Here is a 20,828-nt window from a genome sequence, read left to right on the forward strand (position 1 = left end):
TTTCGGTGGATCTAGTCCTGGGAAAGAAAAGGAGTTTTTAGAATCAGCAAATCATCTTGGTTAGGTGCTAGCTGAGAGAAAGATTCATTTAGTGTATGGGGGAGGCAGTCTTGGGTTAATGGGAGGTGTGTCAATAGCTGCATTTTTAGGAGGTAGTCAAGTTTTGGGGGTCGTCCCTGAAGCTTTGGCACAAGGGGACATCATTGGAAAAACAATTGGAGAGGAACTTCAGGTCTCCACAATGTCGGCTCGAATGAATGCAATGTTTAACCATGCTGATGCTTTCATTGCTTTACCAGGTGGTCTAGGCACATTGGAAGAGATCTTTCATATTTCCTCTTGGGCTCAATTGCACATTCACCATAAACCCATAGGTTTGTTAAATGTTAATGGTTATTATGATAAGTTGTTGTCTTTTCTTGATCATGCTGTGGAACAGGAATTTCTAACATCTTCTGCACGACAAATCATAATCTCTGCTGCTACTGCTGAACAGTTGATTGACCAACTACAATCTTTCATTCCTGTGATTGATCCTTCCATGAGTCGCATAAATTGGTCATCTACGGGAAGCCGTAAAAAGCTTAGATTGGATTTGAGCCTTCATTTGTGAATTTTTGTGTCTTTTGGTTTTATTATTATGTTTTGTTATTTCTTATTTTTGTTTTAGTGTGTTTCAGGTTTTGTCAGTGTTCGTTATTTCAGGTGATATCTTTTATACTCTATCTTTCTACCTTAGAACATTGAGGACAATGTCTCGTTTTGGTTGGGGGGAGAGGGTAGTAGTTGATAAAAAAAAATTGTTTTTCATTTCATAAAGCATGTGCATAATTGTTGTTACTAGGATGGCAGAGTAAAGGAGTTCTTTTGTTAAAGTGACTCTTGAGACGCATCTTAGTAACCATTCTTAACAAGGTCTATTATAATACTTCCTGAAATATTCAGGTTTACAAACTCTCGTATTGTTACCACTTAATTCTGCTCATATACTTATTTAACATGTATTTTTAAACCTTAATTTACACACACACACTTTAACATATGATTGTGGGTTGCATATTGGATTATTACATTATTTATGTTCTTTTGTTAAAGGTAACAACTAAGGGAAAGGGATTGTATATAATTAAAAAGAAAAAAAGAAAAACATGAAAAAAAAAGAAAAAGAAAAAGAAAAAAAAATGATGATAATAAAAATGTAGATAAGTTTGGTTTCGTAGCCTCCCTAACCTAAGCAATTAAGTCCGAAGGGGTGTTTTAACACCTAATACCCTAAAGTCAACTGACTTGGGAGCTATTGGCCCAACGCTTGTTACATGGGTTGAGGAGAAAAGCTTAAGGGAATCAAACATTGCACTATCTACATATCAGTATCTGCGACCCGAGTTACTAAGCTCGTAGGGGTGTCTTAACACCTAATGCCCTAAGACCAACTGGTCTGGGAGTCATTAGCTGAAAGCTCGTTACATGGGTTAAAGATGCATGATGTTTTTAAAGTATATGTATATAGAGTTAAAAAAAAAAAAGACAAAAATAGTAATCCCAACCCAAGGAAGTTAACCTTAAACATTAGAACAAAAATTTTGTTTTCTTCCAAGAAAAGCCCCATAATTATGTGTTGATACATTGAGCACAAAAGAAAGGTTTATTAATATCTTGTTAAGAGGTATTGAGCAGATATATAAATTTAATGAGAGTTTGTTTATCTGGATAGATTAATGGAAGTTAAATGATGAATACCTTGCTTTGTGGAATTTGCAAATTGTTTTTCTATTTTACGCTTTGATTACTAGGGACTAGTAATAAGCTGGTTGGGGGGTGTGATTAGTACTTAAAAGTGCATTTTTATCATGGTTTTATATCATCATTTTGCACTTGAAGTATCAATAACTCCTTAACTAAAATATGTTTTATAATAATGTATCTAATAATATAAGATACCTTTAATTTGTGGTAAATGTCTATTTTTAATGCAGGTCTATCACATAAATGAAAGGATTGATTGATGACTTGAAGAACTTAAATTGCATGGATAAAGAGATGGTCAAACTTAGAGAAGAGATGTCGGTGCAATCCAAACCGGAACACTGTTCGGTAATTGGGTCATATCTAGAGCTATATATCTCAGATTTAGGTCCAATTTATATGGATGGAAAGGTAAGACATAGGCCTACAACTTTCATATGGAGCCCAAGATCTAAAAAGGCCATTATCAAGTCCAAATTGTAGCAACAACAAAGAAGCCCGAATCTGTCTTCCAGCCCGAGCACTGTTCGGTATTTTGGCCATATCTGGAGTTCTAGAAGTCCAAATGAGCTGAATTTTTTACACAAGAAAGCTGAGACAATTGCCTACAACTTTCATGTTTGCAACTGGCTCCAATTTTGACGTTATCAATGACGTTTTGGGCAGACAAGAGAAGATAAGGATTGTCACCAAGTCAAGAGTTGGCCACCCACTCATCAATTAGTCATCAAATCAATAGTTCCCAATTTTGGCCTATAAAAGGAGGCATTTGCCATGTATTTAGGCATCTTGGTTTCCAGATCTAGATCATGCTCTTCCTTTCTCTCTTTGTATTTTTTATGCTTTGCTTTCATTAATATCAAGTTTATGCCTTTCATTTCCTTTCATTTACTTAGTTAACTTTTATCTTGTTTATGTTCTTGTTTTGTTTATTTATTTTTCTTTATTTTATTATGTCTAGCTAAGTTTACTATGTTAAGGTGAAAATGTTACACTAATGGTGTAAGAATAAGTATAGTGTAAACTTAATATGGACTTTAATGTTTGATACTAACATATTTTGTATTTGTTATCAATAAAAGATGACAAGTAACTCCTTTGTACTTCTAAAGAAACTAATGTATGTAAGCTCTCATTCTTTAGAGTTAATTATTGGTAATCATTTTAAAAGTATTAAGACTAAAGCACCTCTTAGAAATAGAAGTGGTCATTATGCATTTGTTCCTCATATTAAGTCTGGATAATTTCTAAAAGCCAAAAAGAATGAAAATTATATCTTAGCTATGCAAGATGAATAAAACCAATTAAAAAAAAATGATATTTAGGAACTAGTTCTTAGACCTAGCAGCTAATCTAGTATTAGAACTAAATGGGTATTTAAGAACAAAGTTAATAAACATGAGACAATAGTTAGAAACAAAGTTGGATAAGTTGTCAAAAGTTATAATTAAGAAGAGGATACATCACACCCCCTGGATTTTTTAGGCATCATAACGGTGGTAGAATTCTAGGTTAGAGCCTAGTAGACAAGAGGTTATCTACCACTTTAGGTGACCTATCACTTGCTTTAAAAAAATCACAGGAGCGGATGACTCGTTGTCTACTCCTGATTAAGGCTAAAGGCTTGGGTTTGGCTTATCAATGCTTAGCCTGGGTTTTTCTTTATTGATTTTTAATTTTATCCTTGAAAATTAGGGTTTTTAAAATTATTTATTGATATTTTTTAATTTTATCTTTCAATATTTTATTGATTTTAAATTTAAATTCAATTTATTTTGATTTACTTATTGTGGGATAACTGCAGTCTCAAAAAATATCTTGACATTTGGTTGGTGCTTAATTTTATGAATGTTTTGATTTGCTTGTTATAGGATAGTTGTGGTCTCAAACAAATATCGTGGTATTTAGTTAGTGCTCAATTATGTGAATGTTTATTTTTGTTATTATATGATTAAGTAAAAAATATATTATATAAGAAATTATTAAACCAAATAGAGTCCACGACCAAAATGTGAATTTAAGAGGTTAAACCTTGAAATCCGAGTCTATCTATTATGCCGTTGTCTTCATTTTTTTTTTAAAAAAACATCTTGAATTTTTTTTATAAATTCAATATTATTTTTAATTTTCAAGATTACTTGTAGACATGCAAGTGAAAATGATCACATTAGAATAACTTTCAAATGATTTAATTAATAACCCGAATTAAATAAAGAGTCGAGTAAGAGATTTTAAGGATGTCATACTAAACATGGTTTAATAATACTATCAAAAAGTTTCTTTTGACCTAATTTTTTTTATATTAAAAGATTTTTCACCTAATAGCAGTGTATGATATATACTATATTTTAATTATAAAAGCTAAAAAAGGTAATTATTGTGTAAAAGGATAATTCAAAATCTTTATGTTCGTATTGACTAAATTAATTACAGTAAACTCATGTATTAATGATTAAAAATAACATAATTAAAAGATTATTACTCACTAAAATTTAGTAACAAAATAAAAAAACCAAAAGAAGATAATGTTTTTCCTTGTTTTGGTCCTTTTATTTTTTTAGTTGCTTAGGATTTTTTTTTCAATTTAATCCTTTTAAATTTAGTTAATTTAAGGTTAGGGTTAATGATGGTTTGTCACAACATTTGAAAAAAGGTTTCCTCAATTAAATCAACGGTCAATTTGATAAAACCAAATTCTTTTTTATTAATTAAATATAATTAAAATTGCAAACAGATTCCTATATTCTTTTCATGGGGTTACTGTAGCTGGGGAACCTTGTTAGCACTTTTATTCCCTATACCTTATTTCATTTATTTTTAATTTAAATCCTATTTTGTTGAGGTTTTGCATTTTCATCTAAGACTTTAGTTTATTTATGTTTTGATCCTTTAGTTTTAGAGAGAAAAGAGAGTTGCTAGAAAATAGCAAAATAATAATAATAATAATTAATTGATTGTGTCCAAAACAATTAACAAAATTAGTGTCAAAGTGTTCCTCTAAAATAAAAAGAGTGTTATTGAAATATTTTTAGGATTTTGTATACCTAAAAAAATATATTAGAATGGAGAGAGAAAGTTTTAACCTGTTTGGTTTTATGTTTTTATATTAATTTTTGGTTTTCTTAGGTTAATAGATTTTTTTTTTTAAGAATTTTAGAAATATTTTTAGATGAAATTGAATTGAAATAAGTTTTTATGCTAAAACACCCCCCATGATTTTTTAGACATCTCTATAGTGATCATATTCTAAGTAGATTGGTGACAAGTTTTTTGCAATTACAAGCGACTTGTCACCTACTTTTTTTATATATAAAAAAAATGATTTTTTTAAAAAAATAAATAAAATAAATTGTCCTAGGCTTGCTCTAAACTTGCCTTACTAACTTTTTTATTTTAAAGCCTAGATGCACTAGAACAACCAAGCTTATGCATTTAGTATGATCTATTTTTTTGTGTTCATTTACTTTTTTTTTTAAAACCAAGCTTATGCATTTAGTATGATCTACTTTTTTGTATTTGTTTATTTTTTTTTATTATTAATATTTATTTGATTTAAGATTAAAACTAAAGATTTATCTTGGTTAACTTTATAAAGGTTTCTTAAAATGTTTAAAAAATGCCTGCCTTTTCTTTTCTATTTATTTTCATTCTTAAATATGAGATTTTTGTTTATTTATTTTTGTTCTCAATTTTATTCTTAAATATTTATTTGATTGAGAGTTGGGCACTTCATAATTTATTTTAATTTGTAAGCTTATTGTAATCTCAAATAAATATTTTGTTGGTAAATTGATGCTTGATACAAATATTTATTTTTGTTATCGTATCATTAAATAAAAACACTTTCAAAAAGTTATTAAAAAAATTAACAAAGCTTATTATCTAAATTATATATTTTTTGAGTTAACTTAAATCCATTATATATATTGTTATCTTATTAATATATAAAAAGTGCTTTTTAATTATTTTTTTTAGAATTTTTTACCTCCGAAAACACACTAACAACTTTATGTACATTTTCAACTACTAGACTGATGAAACTTCTCGTGCGTGCTAAAAAGGAGACTGCGATGTATCACAAACAACTTATCTAGCAAATCCTAATTATATGAGCGTAAAAACATGCTCATTCGTGCAATATTCCTGCTAACATAGGAAAGTGATTGAAAATTTCTGGTTAATTGATGGATTATATATATATATTCCTTAGCTATGAGTAGCAACACCCAATGCCACTCCCCATCAATTGCCCTCCATCAACAACACGAATTATTAATTATAATCCACGTTCGCTACCATGTGGTCCCCAAATCCCAATACAGCACAATGACGTCATCTTGATGACATCACCATGCCATGCCAAGAGTCGGCACGTGGCACGCTTGAGGCACCTTCATTGTAACTCACCAGGATGGTGTCTAGGAAGGAGAGCAGATCAAAAGAATTAAAAATAACCATAGTTTTGTAATAGATATTTTCACTTTATTTTATATATATATATATTGGAAGCATGCCCACCATATTTAATACGTGTCCCTCTCTATAAGCACCACTGTGTCCAGAGGCTCGCCATTTCTGTGAGTAATGGACTATCATCAGAACCCTAAACCTAGCTGTAATTATTCTTATATCAAAGAAGGTTTAGATCCGTGGACGATTGAGTTTCAGCCGTCGGATTATCTCATGCTTGATGATGGATTTGGTGAAGATGATTCATCCTCGCAAAATATGGTATCATCGGAGCAAGTTGCCAGTGGCTCATCAACCGGATACAGTGGTGCAACATCAAGAAATAATAGCATGCAAGTGATGATATTGATGCCCATTTTATATTATTCTACTGCTAATTCTTTAATTTTTTTTCCTAAGGAAAAACTGAAGATGCAAATAAAGATTAACTTTCATTTTGTTTCTTGAAGATCCAAGATGCTAATCTTTTCTACAACTTTTTTTTTTTTGGTATCTGTACAGAAAATGCAGGAATGGAGTGAAGAAAAACAAGAGAGAAGTGGAGCATAGAGTTGCATTTAGAACAAAATCTGAGCTGGAGATCATGGATGATGGATTTAAATGGAGGAAGTATGGAAAGAAGTCAGTCAAGAACAGCCCAAATCCAAGGTAAGAATGTAGAAATATAATTTTTTTAAAAAAATTTATATTTATAAATGGAGTTAATTCAGGAGATTTTCATAGGTGGTCAAGCTATCTGGGATCTCATGTACATGATCTTTATGGCTTTGATAAAGCAATTCTCAACTATCTCAAAATTTTCGTACTAAATAACTATAATACATAAGAAATATTTAATGCTCAAGGATCCATTTCTCTGAAGTTCTTAATTGATGGCCTTAGATTAGGTTGGCTGCAGTAATATAACCTTTTTTTAATAATTTGAATAGGCACAACAACTTCTCTAATTAGCCTTCATAAAACATCAGTTATCGTCTACTTTGCAATTTGCACTTGGGATTCTTAGGCCACTACTGCCCACACTCTCACAGTCACCACCGCAGTTGAGAGACCAGAGATGGTGGCTGAAGAGCGACCAAGGGCATCATTCACATGAAACCCATAAAAAGCAGCCCATGGTTTTATGCACTCGTGTCTAAAACTTTTGCTCGCAGCACTGAAGGCTCACCGATCACATCATATAGAGTGCCAGCGCACCTATCTAGCTAAGAAGATATCAACATGCCTTTTATCCCCATCTCCCTATCTGCACATTACACACACACATCTAGCCCGAGTGTCTGTACGTGTTGTGTTGCTTGAGTTCTCCATTTATTCGTCGATAAGCATAAATGTACACACTAGTCCTGCCAGTTAAGACATCTTTTGCAGCCAGTGCACTGAGAGTAATGAAGGGATATTGCCATGGCTCTCCATGTATATATCTACTATATATATGCTATATGCATGTGGTCCAGGAGCTTGCTGGGAAACTTAATAATGTCCTGCTTTCGGGGCTTTTCATTGATAAATAGTAGTCTTATTCAAGTGAATCTTACCTGATTTCATAGCACTCTCTCGGTATTTTAGACTCTCCCATTAACTTAATCTCTTGCATCCATTAGAGATGGAACAGCAAACAGCTCATTTGTTTTATGAATTAATCAGAGTAAAGTAAGAGTAGCTAGGGACTGTTCTATATATATTTCGATTCTTATAGACTTTCACTTGTGACTGTGTAAGGAAAATGCCCCGAGGAAAATGGCATGAGATTGGATGGATTTGATGCAATTATACATGCTTGAATACAAAAGTTCAGAATAGTGGTTCCAATATGAGATTATTGGAACCACCCCACTCCAACAATTGATTTTTTGTGTTTAGTTTTGTAATTTTCTGAATTATAATGAAATAAACTATTATAAATTATAATGACTTGTCATCTGTCAAGTTGTAACAACCATATATATATATAGATGAAAGCCCACTCATTATCCACAGGAATGAAAGTCTCCATCAATCGTTATGGTGCAAATACATCGGCATTGAGCGTACTTTATAACCTGTGAGTAGAGTGAAGAGTCTAGTTAATCTCCCCTAGCACTTTAAGAAGGAAAACATAGCAATGATTTATGTGGGCAGGCCCACGATCCCATTTCTTAAGATTTACAGCTGAAAACGCATTATTCGTATGATCATGACCACCACCCAAACCTACATGCATCTTCATTAATTTATAGATTTAGTGATTGTTTGGAAGAAAAAAAAAAAAAAGAATAGAAAGGATTATGAAAAGATTGCACAGTCATTCTTAGAAACAAAGTAAAAGAATAGAAAGGATTATGAAAAGATTGCACAGTCATTCTTAGAAACAAAGTAAAAGAATAGAAAGGATTATGAAAAGATTGCCAGAGTCTCTAGACTCTCTAGCTATACACATGCTTTGATACTGAACATGGTTTTTATATATCATTGTTATTCTAAGTTGATTTCTGTAATTAATTGTGCAGGAATTACTACAAATGCTCAAGTAGTGGATGCAATGTAAAGAAGAGAGTAGAAAGAGATAGAGAAGACTCAAGATATGTGTTGACTTCATATGATGGAGTGCACAACCATGAGAGCCCTTGCATGGTCTATTACAATAACCAGATGCCTCTCATGGCTTCTAATGCTTGGACCTTGCAACCTTCTTCTCTCCACTCTTCTTCCTTTTCCTAGTTCAAAATATCTATATATGGATGTTTACTAATGGATTTAACGATGAAAAAATTCAGTCAATAAATATCATTATAATATATCAACAGAAAAATACCATCAATATTTTTGTTTTTATTTGTTAATTTTTGATAGTGTTATTTAGCTATTAAAATCATCATGCATATTATATTATAGTGATTTTTTCCCTATAATATAGTGATTTGGATGAGAATGATGCGTTAGCGGGCACACATAAATTTTTGGTTATGGTCATATCCACAAGGCTGGGCTTAATGGTAAGTTTCAACTGATAAGAAACAAAGGGAAAACAAAAAAAAAAAACCTAAAAAAGAAGTCCGAAAATTGTAAATTCATCCTCGGAGAAATCTTGACCCAGTCCAATTAAAACCTAGCTCAACTACTAGAAAACATTAAAAACTATGAAAATTCTAGTGCAGCACAGCCAAGTCAACCAGGCAAAAAAAATGATAAAATTAATAATTTTTTATCTAATTTAAATTTAAAATCAAATGGTGTGAGAGTTTTCTTAACGTAATTAAGTAGACTTAGGTGGTTCAAGAACAATCTGGAAAATTGTTAAAAAAAATCAAAGGTAAAACTAAATTGAGATAAAAAAAATTGGAAAAAGGAGGAGGAGGGAGGGCACGTATACCAGTAAAGCAAGTGCATTTATCCCATTAGTTTGATTAGGGTATCGATCTAACATTCTCCTTTACCTCTGTTCAATCTCTCTAAATGACCCCTCAATGAAAATAAACATTATTTATATAAATCTGGAAACTAAATTTCATGATTCACTCACTCAGACAAGAAACCCTATCCGTAAGAATGCAGGCTGGTGAGAGAAGTTCACAATTGATTTGAGGTCGGATAGCGATCATATACATTACATTATAATAACTCGAACACTTTATAAACGTGTTGAGATGGCCGAGTTGGTCTAAGGCGCCAGATTAAGGTTCTGGTCCGAAAGGGCGTGGGTTCAAATCCCACTCTCAACAGCAGCATTTTGCCCTTTTCTTTTATGGATACAACAACGCGTTAATCTTGCGCGTGATCCACTTCCCTCGCTTTCAACCCCAGGAACTAGCTTTTCCAGAGAAGTTTCTATTTTATTATTTTTTATTATTTGTGGGAAAGATTCTGCGCAGATATTGCAATCCTAATTGGTTAAGTATTTACATGAAACCCCTTACACACATGTATTGACCTTCAATGACGTTGGAAAAGCCAGATTAGGCTTCGTGAATAATTTTTAAATTATATATATATATAGATTGTAGTCCCATTAAAATATGTTTTATAATTAGAAATGAGGTTCTAGAGGTTCATATAATTTTTTTTCCAATGAGAAATGTTAAAATCTAATATTTTTAGTTTAAAAAATCGGACTTTAATTTTTCAATAACTAAAAATAAATCTAATAACCAAAAATAATTGAGACAAACAATACATTATTTATAATCAATAAAAATAACTAGCGTAGACTCTAAATCTCATGCGTATGGGCTTGGCTATAGGGCCGAACACATATGTGCCATCTTTTTAAGCGTAACTACTTGTGAGATTGGTTCTCTAAGCCTTTTTGTTTTTTTACATATCTTTAAATTAAATACTATCTAGATAATTAATTATAATAATATTTAAAATTATTAAATTATTCCATGCTTTTTAATAATATTTTGGCTATTTATCGTAATATTTTTAAATTCTAATTTTTACTTTTTTAAATAATTAAATATGAAACTAATGAGCACATGTTTAAAATAAATTGGTAGAAATATTCACTGAGAATAATATATATATATATATATATATATATATATATTTCCTAATCAATTATTCTTTTATACAATCACATAAAAATAATCATAATATTATTTTGTAATTTATTTATAACTCATAATAAGTTTTCTTAATATTTGTTCTTTTGATAAAAAAAAAAACATAAACAAAACATGTTTCCTATAAAATGTTTTTTTTTAAAATTAAAGAATAGAGAAAATGAGGATTCGGCTAAAGAAATGTGTTTTTTCTACTTAGTTTAAATCATTTGAATTTTGATGTATATATTTATTTTAATTTTTCTAAGTTTGTTTTTTCAAAGAATCATGTTATTAATAATGAGAAATTATTGCTTTGTCGTGATAAAAAAAATATAAATAACAAAAATGAATATTGACAAGAGAAATAATTTTTTTAAGAATTTAAACGAGAAGAAGTTTTATGATTATTTATTTTAATTACTCAAAAAATATGTAAATAACCTGCTCCTCTTAATTTTTAAATAGATGGGGTATATATGCCTCTAAAATAAATAAGAGAAAATGAATAAAATAAAAATGACATTTGAAATATTTGCATATGCATCTATTTCTTACTTTTTACAATATAATTCAACTTTTTATTTTAGTCTTTAATTAATGTTAAGAACTCATTTTACAATAAAAAGTTTTACTTTTGAAGTAAGATTTAAGCTTTTTATGATAGAATTATCAATATATATATATATATATATATATATATATCTAGTTTTAAAATGTTTTTTAAGAGATTACTCGTGCATATTCAATGATAATTTATTTTATTTTACATGTTAATTTTTATATGATTTTATCAAATTAATTTTTATATTTTATACTACTGCGTCAAAGCTATTATGACATTTATTTTTATTAAAATCCACTTTTTGTATGCCAAGTTTCTGTTTAAAAATCATTCTTGCAGACACATTTTCGCAAAAAAACCATGAATAAGAAATTAGGCTTTTGGTTAAAGAAATATGTTTTTTCTCCTCGATTAAAAACATTTGAATTCTTGTGAATGTTTATTTCGAGTTGGATTTTCATTCAAAATATCATGCTACTTAATAAGAAAAACATATTTTCATCAAAATAAAAAATAAATGCATTGATAAAAAAATTATTTTTTGACTAAAAATATTAGTGTTGTTTATAGTGTCATTGTGATTCTAAAAAAATATTTATTCTTCTTACCATACAATTAAATAAAAATACATTTCAAAAATTGCCTTACATACAACTACTGCAAAAAACAAAGACAATGTCCATTTTGACCACTCACAAAATACTAATAATTCTCTAGGTATTTTTTTTCCTCGATTCTTCACTTAATCCCTATAGTTTGCAACATTTACAATCCAATTACTAATTTTCTTTTCATTTTAATTTCATCATTGGAAGTTATATTTCCATGATTTTATGTACTTAAATATGCTTTGATATGTTTTCTCTTACTTACCTTATGCATCATAAATATTTTGATATTAAATGAAGATAAAATTACTTTAATCATAATTTTTTTTTCCTTCATAGTATGCCTCTGTTCTTTTAAAACTTATAATTTATATCCTTGAGTTTATAAATTTATAACATTTTATATCATGTCAAGAAAAAGTCAATAAAAATTGATTTATTTACAAAATTAATATTATATTTCAATTAATATCAAATACTCTTATATTAAATATTACTACTTTACTATCTAATAAGTATTACTCCCTTTTACTCTCTACTCCACCATTCTGACTTTCATATTGGTCACCCAACACAACTACAACTAGGGTAAATGAATTAATATTTTCCAAATAGATTTTAATCTCTATCAACTTTATAACCTTTCATATTATTTTATTAGCTAAAGTAATATTTTGTAGAGAAAACCAAAATATTATAAGATTTTACATTATATCTTTATAAACCAACATCAATCTTTGCTTTGCTTTGAAAAATAAGGGTAGTGAAGATATCCTTCTTATAAGTTGCAATCTTCTAAAAGCACAATATATCAAAATCAAGGTCAATTGATACTAGAGATTGTTGTTCTAGAATTAAGGGATTTGAACACCTAAAATGAGGGATGGATTAGGAGTATCTCTAAATTCAAAAATTAATACAAATTACTTTAAGTAAACAAAATAATCAATAATATAATTAAAGTATTTAAAATAAGGATATAAGAAATAGAATTTGCAAATTTATTTTTATCATGGTTCAGCAAGTTTAAACCCATATTTCAAGTACAAAACCATAGTTAGGTATTGATGAATAAGAGATCAATATGTTCATTTGATCACACCAAAACGATGGACTGGTTTATAAAGAATTCAAGATTTATCAATTTAATTATCTTTCTTAGATTTTATTATCAGTCTTTTAATGCATGCAGAATGAGGTGTGTGTGTTCATTTTAATTGTGCTATCAAGCAAGATGTAAAGATTTAAATTTGATCACTAAAATAAATATTTAATGTAAGTCATCACTTTGCTTTCTTTTTTATTGATTTCATCATGAAATTCATCATGTTTATTAATATGTTTTTTTTTTAATATCTAAAACCTGTTTAAAGCTTATTTTTAACCAAGCATATTATTAGTTTATTTTTTATTTTATTCTTATCATCAAAATATATAAAAATATGATTGTGTGACATTAAAGATCAACAATCTTCTCTTTTTTTTTATGATGACAATAAATAGATATTTTAAATGCTTAAATTGTGTCTCTTCATATCTTTTGCAATGTGATATATAAGAAACTTTAACAATTTAGTACAATCAAAGTAATGTAATAACATATGCATCAAGTTTCTCCTCCTAAATATAAGCATATATTATCAAACATTTTTCTCTCCTTTTGCAATGGAATGCACACATGCAAATTACATTTCTCTTCTCTTTTGTCAAAAAAATTCATAAAATGGAGGTAATGGAAATTAGAAATGATAAGTTCATTACATAATCTCCAAAATAATACAAAGTTTTTTTAATAAAAAATGATAAAACATAAAAGTTAAGTGCATATACTCTAGTATACAATCTAGGGTGGCGGATATTGAGATAAAAGATTAGCCATCATGATTTTGATATTTTTTAAGTCATTCTTTATTTCCTCTTGAGTAGCTCATATGTGCGATTGAGTTTCTTTAAGATGACGCACATTTGTCTCGAGGTGTATTAGGCTGTTTTCCATCCTAGATGTCAAAGTACTCATAAAAATCTCTTTTAGTGAGGAAGTTATTAGTGGTATCTCAAATATTGCTTCAAATTGACATCATTATCAACATTATATTTTTGCCTTTAACATCCTATATTGTCCTTGGAAACTCAAGTACCATCCTCATTCAAAATATACTTCATCTTGGTGTGAGTTTTATTATCTATCTTTATGAGCTTAGAATACAAGTTTTTATTTGTGCTTGTTAAAAAAAATCCTAAAATGCTCAAATATATATATGTGAAAACTTAACCATAAAAAGGAGATTTATGCTTTTAATCATGTGTCATGATTATATTTCTGATCGTAATGTATATAAGATTTATTTGATGAGCTCTAATTATCCAATAGATCAAGCATATATCCATAAATATAACCTCATCATAATATCTTTTCTTTGACAAAATGTTAAGTGTTATGATTCTATGGATAATCTTAGATTGTAAAAACATATCTTAACTCGTAATCTTAGCATCTAGAGCAAAATCATACTTACCAATATGCAATGCAACTGCTTCATTATACATAAAACCTTTTATAATAGGTATAATCTTCAATTCAAATGCTTTAGATCCATCATTATTAATACCTGAAATATTAGCAAGTGGTTGATAATAAAATTCAATGGCTAACCTTTTCACCTTGACATAACTAACTTAGCTAGACATAATGAAAGAAAGCAAAATAGATAAACAAAATAAGAACATAAAAGTTAACTAAGTAAAGGAAAGGAAAAGAAAGGCATAAACTTAATAATAAAGAAAGCAAAGCATAAGCATTACAAAAAATACAAAGAGAGAAAGGAAGAGCAAGAAATCTTTCTCATAAGGTTCAAGAGAGGGTTTTTCAATAACCTTACCGCTGCGCAGAGTAGTGACTGATTTGACTTGATCCATGTGTTGGCTTCCGGAACTACTTGCATTTGCATTGTATTGCCCCTTGGGATTTTGTTGTGGTTGAGATGGAAACTTACCTTTCTCTTGGAAACTGAGAGCAAATGTTAATTTAGCAAGAGTATCTTTAAAATCTGTCATGTTTTGAACAAGTTGAGTATTAATTGTCTCTTGCTTTTCAATGAATGCATGCAATGTTTCCTCAAGATTTCTTCTAGGATTTTGTTTTAATAATAGAATGATTATTAGGTCTAGGGACTAGTTTCCAAATATTATTTCTTTCAAATTAGTTTAGCTCATCTTACATAACTAAAATCCATTTTCTATCATTTTTAAATTTTAGAAATGGTTTAGGTTCTATATAAAAAACGAAAGCAAAGTGACCACTAGTGTTTCCAAGTGAAGCTCTAATCTTAGTCCCTCGAAAGGATTACTGATAATTAATTCAGAAAGATGGGAGTTTATATATCTTAGTTCATTTAGAGGTACAAAGTTATATACCATATCTTGTTATTTGCTTGAGTTTGGTTGGTCTTTGTACATTTCTTCATTGTTTGCCTTTATAGGGATCTTATCATTAATACTTAAACGATGAACACTTTCATTTATGTCATTTAGAATCTTAATAATTTTTTTAGTTTAAGTTTCCTTTAATACAATATATATGGATTTCTTAAAATAAAGTGTTATATTATTATAAAACTCTATATACTTTGCTAGAGGAGGAATAATCATGAAAAAAAATCCTATATCAAATTTTAAATCAAATTTATCTAAATTATCTTCAGTGTAGAGAATAAAGCAATGTGAGCGAAAAACATTAAAATATGAGATGTTGGGTTTCTTTCATCTTCAAAACTCATAAGGAGTTTTTCTTAACTCCAATATTAAAGTAACACAATTTAAAACATAGCAAGAAGTGTTTATAGATTATTTCCAAAAATATTTAGGTTTGCGAAATTCATTTAATATAGTTCTTGTCATTTCTTCAAGAAATTGATTTTTTCTTTCTATGACCCCATTTTGTTGGAGAGTTCTAAAAGCTGAAAAGTTATGGTGGTATCTTTTTTCTTCACACAAAATTTCAAACAAATCATTTAGAAATTCACCATTATGATTACTTTTTATATTTATCATGGAAAAATCTTTTTTATATTCAACTTCTTTTTTAAAACTTTACAAATTTATGAATAATCATCTTTAGATTTCAAAAATAAAACTCATGTGTATTTTGTAAAATCATCAATAATTACAAACACATATCAATTACCACTAATACTTTTAGTTCTAGTTGGTCCAAAAAGATCTATGTGTAGTAATTCTAAAGATCTTTTGGTTGAAATGTGATTTTCCCCCTTATTTATTCAATTGACAAGCATCACATAACCTTTTCTTTTTAAATACTATATGTGTAAACTCTTAACCAGTTCATTTTTAACTAGTTTAGAAATGATGTTCATGCCAATATGACCTAGTCTTTTATATTAAACTTGGGTTAACTCGAGTTTATTTTTAATAAATTTGTTTTTTATTTTCATCTTTTAATATTAATTTGATTGAGAATTGAGTTTCATAATTTATCTTAATTGGCTTTTTATTGGATTATCGTAGTCTCATGATCTGAGTCGCGAGTTTGACAAGTTAACTCAGGTTGACTTAGTTTATTTTTTTTATTTTTTAATTAGTTTTTTTTTTCAATTTCATTATTTATTATTGAGTTTATTGAAAATTGAGTTTCATAATTTATTTTAATTTACTTTCTATAAGGTTATTATGGTCTCATGATTTGCATGAAGAATGATAACTTAATTTTAATCAATCCATCTAATATGTTGTCGTCTCAATATTTATAAACAAATACCATCTTGAATATTAATTTTGAGTTAAATTATATTTTTATTGATTATTTAAATTATCTTTAGACTTGCCAAGTGAATCAAATTATATTAGGTAAATTTCCACATGATTGAAAATTTTTTCTAATAGAAAAAACACTTATAATATTTAAAAAAAATTTTATATTAAAAAATTAAATCTGATCCATCACATGATTCGAGCCTGTAATCTAGTCTAGAGATTATTTTTTAATATAGTCTAGAGATTATTTCAAAACCAATTCCTTGTCTCGAATAATTACAAGAATATAAGAAAATACAAAAAATTAAGAATGAGTTATTCAATTTCTTATGATATAAGAACTTCACGTAAAAGATTTTAGAGCTCATTTAGACAATTCCTAGAAGATGGATTGCAATTGAGGGGATTTTAGAGAACCAATCCACATATAGAACAATTATAAAAATATAAAACAATATATAAGATAAAAATCGAGAATGAGATACCTATCAAAATACAATTAAGAGTTTTTTTTTTTTTAATGAAACTCACACTCAACTATCGAATTCAATTGATACCGATCGATGAGGGTGATTTTGTCGGCTAGCACAATTTCAATTTGCTTAAGGCCCTAGTGTTCAACAAATGGCATTGCCTGATTTTTTTTGGGGGCTAAATTGGAAATAATTTTAGTTTTATGTTCTAGTTGAGGATCACGTAATAGTTGCTGGCCAAATATATCATTTTGCTCTATTTTTTTTTTATTTTTAAATCTTCTATGATCTGATTGATCAGTTTTTTCTAGTTCGCCTTGCCACCATACGGGAAACTTAATTAGCTTGAATTTAAACTGAGAGATTAACTTCTTACTTTATTCTATCGCGAATTTGAAGAGAAACCCACTTCTTAATTCTGTATTTCTTGAAAGCCATCGGAGAATTTGTTGCTGGATCTGTTACTATTATTGGGTTTTGTGAAGATTCATTTTTATCATAGCTATTTGTTTTCCCTCCATTTTTGGGTGGTTTCAATACGAGGAAAACATGAGCTTAGATCATTTTAGGTTGCTTGTAATGTACTGATATGGACTTGAATTCAGGGGTACCGTTTTGGAGAATTTATTGTTCTTTGTCGAGATTGAGTGTCTTTTATGGTACTTATTTTGCTGGTCTAGTTTTGAAGGAGTGATTTACGCTTGTTTTGAAGAAGAAAACCATTACTACTATGTTTTGGAGGGACCGTCAGAGAGAAAACAAGGATCAAAATGGTGGACCACCTTGTGGTCAGGTTCGAGTTCTTGTTGTTGGTGACTCAGGTAATTTTCTTTTTATTAATTTGCACTCTCTATTTTTTAGTTTATTGAATTTGCAATGCGTGTTTTATTGGTAATTTTATGTAAGGGGATATTGGTGAATTATGCTTCTGCTAAATCCTAGTTTAGATAGAACCTGGATAGTATTAGAGGGTTTCTTGAAAGAATAGAAGTGAGTGTCTCTAGTGGACTTTGAGTAGTAACATATGCAATTTCTGCTGGAATCCATTGGAATCAGATGGTCTGATTGGATATCTGTAATCTTGCCAATATGACTAATTGATGGTCTAAATACTCCATTTTGGACCGAAAAAAGATGGGTGATGTGCGTTGGGCTGATTATCCTTTGCATGACATGTAGTTGATGATGATTCAATAGTTACCATGTGTCATTCTTAGTGTGAGATCTAAAGAGCTTGTAGGGAGATATTGTTTCTGTTATAGATTCGGAGTTGAGGGTAGTCTTTTGCACTTTAAGACTGATTTAGGCCTTCAAATCTCTCCAGGGTTTTTGCTTCAACTCTGATCACCAAGATTAGGCATTGCCTTAATAGTAAAGTGAAATATCAGCTGCAATTATCAACATCTTCTACAAACATGATGTGCAAGTTTAATTCCCAGGAATACTGACTAGTTATTATTTTAATTTACTGGAAACATATTGGGCTGGAGAGTATATTTCAGATTGAGGCCAGAAGAAGGAAAGAAAACTGGAGCTTGATCAATATTTATGAATTTCTGTGGTTATCTCTGTAGCAGTTTTGTTCACAGAAAACTAGTCTCTGTTGCTAGGGAAATCAGCTCTGGATTTTGTTCAAATAAGGGACAATAGAACAACTACCTTTGTGGTTGTTGGTGTTTTGGTGCGGCAGGGATAGAGGAGCTGTGTAGAGCATGTTATGCAGATGGCATGAACATTTCAGACTCCTCTTAGTTTATATTTTTGGGCCTAGTAAATCTCTCTTTAAGGAAGAACGTTAATTGGATGATATAATGTTAAACAGTTGAGGCTCCTCTAGGATTATTTGGCATGTGTGGGGCTCAATATTTGTTCTTAGCCATTAATAATAAATAGTAACAGGTTAAAACAGTTGGCCGCATATTGGTTCTCAAAATAAACTCAAGTGTGCCTGCTTCTGTTCAACCCCGCATATTGGTTCTCAAAATAAAAGAATGTAAACTCAAGTGTGCCTGCTTCTGTTCAACTCACACATTGATTGTGACTTGTTGGAGGACATGTGATTTGCTTGCATGATTTGTGGGTTGCTTGTAAGAAGTGGAAGTCATTTCTCCTCTATGATCCATACTATTTTCCTCCTCTTTGGAAGCTGAGATCAAATCCATTTTTTATTTTTATCTTTGTAGGTGTGGGTAAAACCTCACTTGTTCATCTTATTGTCAAAGGTTCTTCCTCCGCTTGCCCTCCTCAAACAATTGGATGTACAGTTGGTGTGAAGGTATGGTTTAATATGGCTTTGTTATTTGACATTAACTTTGTAGTATATTGTTTGGAGTTCAAAATTTTTAACCAAGTTCTTACCATCACTTCTTTACAGCACATTTCTTATGGTAATTCCAGTAGCTCATCAAGCAGTATTAAAGGTGACTCTGAGAGAGATTTCTTCGTTGAACTCTGGGACGTGTCAGGTCATGACCGATACAAAGATTGCCGGTCTCTATTCTATTCTCAAATTAATGGTGAGTGCTGTTTTTTCTTTATGGCTAACTGTATTTGCTAAACTTGGTCATTTTCTATATGCATATTTAGTTATAACCAGCATTCGTTGGCTATGCATGCATCAGTTAAAAACATTTACATCTCTTTGTAGGCATGGATGTTCTGTTTAGCTACAATTACACTGTAGATTTTCATTGATAAAAGAGTTTGATATTATTCTGTCTCCTTGGAACCTTCTTGTAAGCATCCTTATTTGTTGATATCATTTGGATAAGGCTTTGGTTTTTAATCAGGCATTAACTATTTTTGTGCCAGTCTTACAGGAAGCAAGTTTGTGTTTGCATCCTAATTCAATTATTAAATTTCATTAACGATGCACTTGAAGGTGCAGTGCAGTAGATTTAGAAAATGGTATAGAGATTTGTTTCTACTTCTTACTTATCTGATAAATTGGGTTCTTTAGAGGCAATTCTGCTAAGTAAATGTGGAAATGATATTCCATAAAGCTTGTTATGATAGTTACACCATCATTTTCATTTCAGCACCTCTTATCCAAAAATATTCAGACAGTTTTTATCTGAATATTCCTTGTCATAACCATCGCAGCCCTTCCCCTTGTGTGACTTGCAAGACGTGCTGTCTTTGGCTTTTACATATGATTCTTGCTTTAATTTCTCCAGGGGTTATTTTTGTTCATGATCTCTCCCAGAGAAGGACCAAAACAAGCTTGCAGAAATGGGCATCTGAGATTGCTGCAACTGGAACATTTTCAGCTCCTCTAAGTTCTGGAGGTCCTGGTGGTCTTCCTGTCCCTTATATTGTTATCGGTAACAAATCTGATGTTGCTGCCAAAGAGGGTACCAGGGGAAGCAGTGGCAACCTTGTTGATGCAGCACGGCAGTGGGTTGAGAAGCAGGGTCTGCTTCCTTCCAGTGAGGAAATTCCATTGACAGAAAGTTTTCCTGGAAACGGAGGTCTTATCGCAGTAAGCATTTCACCTTAAGCTTCCTCATTTAAAGATTTATTTAATGCAAATTGGGGTCAGTGTTTCTGTGTGAATTAATATTTCTAAGTAGTACATGTGGAAATTGTAAAATATCTATTGGAAGAGCACAGCTATCCCTATCCTATTCTTCTTATATTTGCTCCTTCTATTCTTCTTTGTGTCTCTCTTTCC

The 20,828-nt window shown here is 30.0% G+C and overlaps 2 protein-coding genes and 1 non-coding gene across 3 annotated transcripts in view; all 3 read left to right on the forward strand.

Annotated features, from left to right (window-relative positions):
• Nucleotides 1-6,248: 6,248 nt before the first annotated feature.
• On the forward strand, nucleotides 6,249-9,009 carry WRKY51 (WRKY DNA-binding protein 51). Its single transcript, XM_011027286.1, has 3 exons — nucleotides 6,249-6,548; nucleotides 6,718-6,864; nucleotides 8,706-9,009. Exons 1-3 carry the CDS (start codon nucleotides 6,331-6,333, stop codon nucleotides 8,914-8,916), a joined length of 576 nt encoding a protein of 191 aa, XP_011025588.1. The 5' UTR covers nucleotides 6,249-6,330; the 3' UTR covers nucleotides 8,917-9,009.
• Nucleotides 9,010-9,836: 827 nt separating this feature from the next.
• TRNAL-AAG (transfer RNA leucine (anticodon AAG)) lies at nucleotides 9,837-9,917 on the forward strand. Its single transcript has one exon. It is a non-coding gene; the product is annotated as a tRNA-Leu (tRNA).
• A 7,632-nt stretch (nucleotides 9,918-17,549) lies between these two features.
• The window catches only part of LOC105126422 (uncharacterized GTP-binding protein At5g64813-like), a 15,783-nt gene continuing 12,504 nt past the window's right edge, over nucleotides 17,550-20,828 (forward strand). Inside the window, exons 1-4 of the mRNA XM_011027289.1 lie at nucleotides 17,550-17,976; nucleotides 19,339-19,430; nucleotides 19,530-19,671; nucleotides 20,332-20,636. Of these exons, the coding sequence (XP_011025591.1) occupies nucleotides 17,886-17,976; nucleotides 19,339-19,430; nucleotides 19,530-19,671; nucleotides 20,332-20,636 (630 nt within the window). The 5' untranslated portion in view covers nucleotides 17,550-17,885. The remainder of the gene's footprint in view (nucleotides 17,977-19,338; nucleotides 19,431-19,529; nucleotides 19,672-20,331; nucleotides 20,637-20,828) is intronic.

This window comes from Populus euphratica, unplaced genomic scaffold (genome assembly GCF_000495115.2).
Source record: "Populus euphratica unplaced genomic scaffold, PopEup_1.0 scaffold78.1, whole genome shotgun sequence".
Classification (NCBI taxonomy): domain Eukaryota; kingdom Viridiplantae; phylum Streptophyta; class Magnoliopsida; order Malpighiales; family Salicaceae; genus Populus; species Populus euphratica.

Excerpts from the sequence above, each read along its gene's own strand:
- WRKY51 (XM_011027286.1), top strand. The coding sequence starts at position 6,331 with ATGGACTATCATCAGAACCCTAAACCTAGCTGTAATTATTCTTATATC. Across the intron at positions 6,549-6,717 it reads ACATCAAGAAATAATAGCAT|AAAATGCAGGAATGGAGTGA; the intron begins GCAAGTGATGAT and ends GTATCTGTACAG. Across the intron at positions 6,865-8,705 it reads AAGAACAGCCCAAATCCAAG|GAATTACTACAAATGCTCAA; the intron begins GTAAGAATGTAG and ends TTAATTGTGCAG.